This window comes from Austrofundulus limnaeus, unplaced genomic scaffold (assembly GCF_001266775.1).
Source record: "Austrofundulus limnaeus strain Quisiro unplaced genomic scaffold, Austrofundulus_limnaeus-1.0 Scaffold432, whole genome shotgun sequence".
Lineage (NCBI taxonomy): Eukaryota > Metazoa > Chordata > Actinopteri > Cyprinodontiformes > Rivulidae > Austrofundulus > Austrofundulus limnaeus.
This window is the reverse complement of record NW_013952834.1, coordinates 280,325-286,871: the sequence shown is the minus strand read 5'-3', so window position 1 is coordinate 286,871 and position 6,547 is coordinate 280,325. Positions and strand designations below refer to the sequence as shown.

Genomic DNA, 6,547 nt, shown 5'->3' with positions numbered 1-6,547 from the left:
CTATCTATCTATCTATCTATCTATCTATCTATCTATCTATCTATCTATCTATCTATCTATCTATCTATCTATCTATCAGTGATCACGTTGTTTTGAGCACAGTCAGTAAAATTGTAGCTGTGGACTCTTAACTTTGAACAGACAATAATGTGGGGTTTTGTTTTGTCCCCACCTTCAGTTATTCCCACCATAAAGCAGCACAAGGCTGACAGATGGTAAAAAAAATAACTGGAGTGATTTTGAATCATTTTATACTTTAAAAGTACATTTTGTTTTTATTATGTTATATTTTCAGGGTATTGTAATTTATTTTAGTTATTAAATTGTAAAATGTTCTTCAGTTTAAAATGTAGGCCTATGTGATCCATTGGTTAAAAATAAATGGGTCAGTTTTTCTCATACCTACTCTTTTTCACTGTTTGACCTGATCAAGACTTTTCTAAGATTTTACACTACAAAATAGGTAAAAGTGTGTGACTTGTACTGTTTTGGTAACGGGTCAATATCGGTATCGGTCAATATCGGTATCGGATAATTCTCAAAGTGGCAATATCGGTATCGTATTGGAAGTGAAAAAGTTGTATCGGGACATCCCTAGCAGCAAGTCCAGACCCTTGTATGAAGCAAAGTGAAGGACAAGGGTCTGGTTTTTACCAGGCTAGTGCATTTGGGGACAAAAGTCGAGTCCCCATTTGGTTTAAATGCATTGGTGGGTTGGGGGTTGGGTTTAGGACCAAGGTGTGAATTGAGTTTAGGTTAGTTTTAGGGTCAGGTAGGTACCTGTGAGGTTAGCCTTAGGGTTTGTGGTCAGGGTTAGGCTGTAGAAATGTGATGGAAGTCAATGGAATGTCCCCAAATGTATAGCTGGGAGATCCTGTGCGTTTGTTTGTGTGTGTGTGTGTGTGTGTGGGGTGGGGGGTGGGGGGGTGGTATCTTTAAGGCTATGTCCAGAACATGGTTGCCATATTTAAAGCCACCATATTGCATTAGTCTAACTTTTCCAGTGGAAAGGTGATCATTTAGCATATAAAAGAAGACCAGAATTGTCTCACAGATAGGTAGATTGCTGCAATCAGATGTGTAATATCCTAAGTTTTAAAGTTACGATGCACAGCTATTTGACTTTATCAACGTGCTGTCCCTGGTGCTGAAACACACAGCTTACTAATGACAAACAACAAAAGTTTGAACTTTGTGTTGATAACTCTTGAACCACAACAGACAATCTTGTCTGATTGTATCATTCCATTTCTGAGATAACTCTGATCTTGTTTGGTGTGCTACATGTCCACTTTCCTATAGGAAAAATTCGACTTTGATCAAATATGGCGGCTTTCAAGATGGCTGCCATGTTCTAGAAATAGCCTAAAAGCCAGTACCCCTCACCCATTACTTGCTGAGGTATTCAGATATTTCATTTTCTCTTTCATTTCTGAAATAAAAGGGTGTCCTGATACTTTTGCCTCATCCTATATGTACAGTACACACACATAATAATATGTTAGAAAGGAACAAAAAACCCAGCTATCGTAAAATAAAATGGAACATCACTTGCACCTCTTTGCATAATTCAGGTGTTGATGTAGGTTTGTTGCTATAAAAGCAGAAATATTTCGAAGTGAGAAATTGGCCTTTCATGTCTGAAAGGTGAACCCACATAATGGAAGCTAAAGAACTCCTGCATTCTTAATGAGATCTAATGGAATTAAGAGGTCTCGTAAACCTGGGTTATAACGGGTCAGGCTGAGAGGTGAGATTATGGTGTGGAGCTAATTGATGATTATGCGGAACAGAGAATTTTATGGAGCCTTTTTACAGAACCTCTCAGGTAAAACCACTCATTTGAAGCTGATGTATAAGTAGTTTTTACAAACCACCAAATTAAAACTATTCCTTTAAAAGTAGAGAAGTCCATAAAAAACAACACGCACCCAGCCAGCAGAGTCTGCGGTGTCGGCGAGGGTCCGTTCAGCGTGTACACTCCTAAACTGGAAATCCCGCTGGTCCCGACACTTCCGGACAGGCCAGCGCTCCTCTCCCCGTAGCCCAGGGCCAGACTCTGGGGTCGGGTGCAGTAAAACGGGGTGGAGTGAGCGTCCCTGGGGAGGGCCTGTGCAAACAGTGCCCCGTAGTTCCCGACCTGAGGAGGACGGTTGGAGAGATTTTCAAAAACAAATTCATCAAAAATGAATCCATTCAAGCCTGTTTTTGAACCCTCACCCTGCTGGACGGTTTGCGGGGGTCTTCAGAGAGGCTGAGCAGCAGGTAGAGAACCGACCAGCGATGCTTCAGAACGCTCTGACAAACCAGTGACAGGAGGAACACAAAACGCAACGAAGAATTTTAATAAGCAAACGATGAAAAATAACTTGTAACGTGAAATACTCAACCTGAAGTGATTAATTCTGACCAATCACAGCCGATAAACACAAACACCCACCTGTGTCTGAAGCTTTCTGTGCAGCTCTGAGAACAAAGCAGCATCTGCTTCTCTCCTCTGCCTCAACACTGCAACATAAAAACCTACAGTTAGCTTGTGCATGCAGCCTTCATTACTTTAACTTTCAAAACATTCATATTTCAAATGAATTTGAAGGAATTATAGACCTTTTTGCTTACATTTGTTACAAGTCAGTCAAACTCCCAGCTAGTATCTAAAGCTGCATGACTAATAGCACCTCAGTGTAATCCAAGTTAACCTTATTCAACAACTGGTCTATAAATGTAGTCATCTTTATACTGTTACACTACTACTTGTATTATCAGCTATCAATGTTGCTAACAACGGTATCATCTCAGTCAGTTTGCTAGAATAAAAAGGGTTTCCAGCATCAAAATGAACAACAGTAATGATATTTGCTCTGAGGGAAGTTTGCAAAACTATATAATTCAGGGTCACAAGCTTCTGCTGCTGCCATCGCTCCGGGTTAGTTAAAAAAACAAAAACAAAACAAAACACACTTACGCTCCTTTTTGATTTTCTCTGACACCAGGAACTCGTCCCGTTCAATAGTGGGGGCATAGTTGCTGCCGATGACTCGCACCGCATACTGGAACTGGTGGGCAACTTCAGCTGGAAAAATAAAGAAATAACAAAATATAAAAGGACGAAACTGACAGCACGTTCACAAGAGACAAGATTAATAACATAGACTTTTTCTTTCTAGTTTTCAAAACTATCCATCATAAGTCCAGTTTTTTAGACTATATTGCACCTAAAAATGTAATTATTAAGCATTTAGAAAGACTGAATTCGTGTTGTGCTTGCTAAAAAAAATAACGTTTTTGACATCAAAGCCAAAAATGAGAACATTTGATATCTTTGGCCTGAGAGTGAGGGCCACAATCATCAGGCCTAACAGATGGAAAAACCTCAACATCATGTCCATTATTCACCATTCTTCGATGGTAACCCTGGTTTGGAGTGTTTGGTTTCCTGAAGGGGTCAGATTAATGTGCATCCAGAAGCCGTATTGATTCGCATGTGAGCTAAGTGGCTAACAGGCTCGCGGAGGGTTGAAATGAGCTGCTAGCGTGTTCAGAAACCCAAACAGAACTGCTGTTTGTAGAGCAGGATGTGCAGCATCGAGTAGAGCCGATTCGCCTGACAGCTGGGATGAATGGGCCCCGCTACGTAACGGGTTCGTGGCGTCTGTCCAACACGGCTACATAAAGAGAAACAGTACAACTTTTATCTAAACCAATCATTTTAACAGYGTTTTTTCCCCTTCGGAACGCTAGATGAGAATGAATAAAAAAACTGTACATAATACAGCTGTGGTCCTAAGAGCTAAGAGGCGGTTACCGCTAGAAAACCATTTCTCCGCTGCAAAACTCACAATTTGTTGAAAACGGTTAAATAAATGACCGATTCATTAGCTTTCGTATAATAATTTCACGCCGAATTTGCTAACCACCTTTAAAGCCTCAGACTGTATATTTATAGTACGCATAAAATATGCCACAATGTCAATGCAAATACAGAAAAATAAAAAATACGATATTTATAAACGAGGTTTGGTTCGGGGATTCCTGAATTCTATATTGCTGGCGCTGTCGGGTTAGCACTGATCTTACCTTCGCTTTTCCCCGTTATCCTGCAACAGAGGCTCTGCAGAAGAACGTTAGGCGATTTCTGATCCAAGCTCGCCATGATGTCTGCAGTCACCGTCAAGACTGTCCCCCGATAAATAAATAAATGCTGTAGAAGAATACGAACTAACTACAGCTTTCCGCCACTAGCGACGCCATTTTGGCAAACTGAGGCAAGCTAGAACGACGCAGGAAGGATGGGACCGGAACTAGCGTCAATATTCTTCCAAAGTAAGAGCACCGAATGAACAACATAACAATCCTTTACAAACGTCATACAACTTTAAAATGGATCCAAATGTCATGAAGAACACAAAGACTAAGCAAAGCAGCTAGTTAAGACACTTACACATGATAAGCCAGTTAAAAACAAATTATGAATAAAGCTGTTCAATAGTTCTTAAACAATTTAAAATGCATTAGGGAAAAAAACATGAACTAATGCTGAACTTAAATATAACACATCTGCAACGTGCCCAGATGGACACAATCACAAATTATTTCTGGTTTGTGCTTTTATTTTAAATCAGATCTAAGTTGTGTAGGTTTTTGTAGGACATGCAAAATCTACCCAGAACGATCACCAGCTAGAATTCGATCCAACAACCTTCTTGCTGAGAGGCAACAGCAGTTATTGTTATGTGTGAAAGTTGACGAGGGTCAATTATTTTCTCCTGGTTAGTTTTGTATTTTAAGACCGGTCAAAGAACAAAAATTAAACCAAACAATTTTAAATAATCTTTAACAAGACAAAGACAAATTCTTACTCAAAGTTGAACAAGCTTGAGCGAGAGTTAAAGAAAATAAACATACAGAATGGGCCAAAACAAAAAAGGAACAAACATTTTATCTGTCTCTGAGTCACTATGTTTTTTAGTAAGAAAAGTACATTTCTTGAGGGATTTGTTTTATTGTGAAAGTAACAACAGGAAACAATTATTATAACTATTGCTGGCTTTATTTTAATGATTTAACTGTACCCGCCGAAAGCAAAGCGTCTCCAGGAAACAAGCAACGGACAAACCCATGAAAATATTTCCCTTCTGAAACAAAGCAGATTGATCTTCAGTTCCGGGCTGCCTGGTGCAACTCCTCATTTCACAAACGGTCTCATTGCATTTCATTGTTATATTTTAACCATGAAGATCAAATAGTTTATAGAATAACATTTACAGCAGCGCAAATTTACACAATAAATAGCCAAACATAAAGAAACTGTGCTTCTTTTGGTCAATTTTATCCCTAAAAAAGCCCCTAAAGCGCTTTTCACTTAATGACACTGTACTGCAGTTAAATCAACATACATCAAATAAAAGTGGAAGAAATAAGTAGAGAGGCTAAACAAATAAATAAATAAATAAATAAATAAATAAATAAATAAATAAATAAATAAATAAATAAGATAATACAAAAGTAAAAACAATAGCCTAACAAAGTCACCCAAAATATAGTCATATCTATCCAGAACCTTTTAATAATATATTACAAAGTAAAATGTTAACGACTAACAATGATTTCTAATAGACTTTTGATCGATTAATTTGACCTAATATTTATTAGCGCCCGTCCCACCCGGTCTACAATCCGGTATCTTAATTAACCAGAAACAATTAATTGCTTCCAAAAACCACCACAGAGCGCATGCGCGCACCTCCAGCCGGAGGAGCCAGCACCACCTGGCTGCGCGTGACGTACCAGTGCGTGAAAGCAAATCTCTTTTGGCAGCGGGGCGGCGCGAGACAAGAAGATTATTGAGTCCTCGTGCACATGAGTGTCGGACCGTGGGAGAAAAAGCCCACTTCTCCCCCTGATGAACACCGATAAAGTGCAATAAAGAAGGCGCACACCGAGCCTCTTTCTGGAGCTGAGGACCGGTCTGCGAAGGTGGGAACAGGTCAGGAGCAGCTGCCTTTTTTTTTTTTTTATGTCCGACCAAGCCCCTTTTTTTACTTCAGGAAGAAAACAACAAGGAGGAGAAGAAGAAAACATGTCCAAAAGAAACACAGCGGCTGAGCTTTTCAGATAAACAGGCTGAGGAGGAAGAAGTGTCGGCAGAGGAAACAGGATGGGGATGGATTTCAGCACTCTTCGGACTCTCATCAGCCGATATGTGAGTTCAGTTGGTCTCACACAACAAACCACAGAGACAACAACACGCCTTTTTCTCCAACACTAATTCTTTTACATTCAGCCGAAGCAGTCATTCCTCCACTTTGAAGTTTCACTCAGAGGAGGGCGTAATCTCAGGTCTCTGAAGCAAAAGCAAAAAAGATTAAATCATAGTTTTTGCTCCAACAGGAAGAAACAAATTATGTCAACTGTTTACAAATGTTGACCAGTTTAAACAACCTACAACCAAACTACATAATTTGTTATTTGCAGGGATAAAAACATGACAAAAAATGCGATTTGACCGGTCTTATTTATATGTGGGGTTCTAAATGGGGAATTATAT

The 6,547-nt window shown here is 39.5% G+C and overlaps 2 protein-coding genes across 2 annotated transcripts in view; one reads left to right on the top strand and one right to left on the bottom strand.

Moving 5' to 3' along the window:
• The window catches only part of tubgcp3 (tubulin gamma complex component 3), a 19,823-nt gene extending 15,574 nt beyond the window's left edge, over nt 1–4,249 (bottom strand). The window contains exons 1-5 of the mRNA XM_014024628.1: nt 4,078–4,249; nt 2,966–3,073; nt 2,441–2,508; nt 2,221–2,298; nt 1,932–2,140 (exon numbers count right to left, since the gene is read on the bottom strand). Coding sequence (XP_013880082.1) covers nt 1,932–2,140; nt 2,221–2,298; nt 2,441–2,508; nt 2,966–3,073; nt 4,078–4,153 — 539 coding nt within the window. The 5' untranslated portion in view covers nt 4,154–4,249. The remainder of the gene's footprint in view (nt 1–1,931; nt 2,141–2,220; nt 2,299–2,440; nt 2,509–2,965; nt 3,074–4,077) is intronic.
• Nucleotides 4,250–5,665: 1,416 nt separating this feature from the next.
• Nucleotides 5,666–6,547, top strand: part of LOC106529273 (probable phospholipid-transporting ATPase IH) — a gene marked incomplete at its 3' end in the record, with an annotated part of 41,742 nt that continues 40,860 nt past the window's right edge. The window contains 1 exon segment of the mRNA XM_014024635.1: nt 5,666–6,202. Within this exon segment, the coding sequence (XP_013880089.1) occupies nt 6,158–6,202 (45 nt within the window).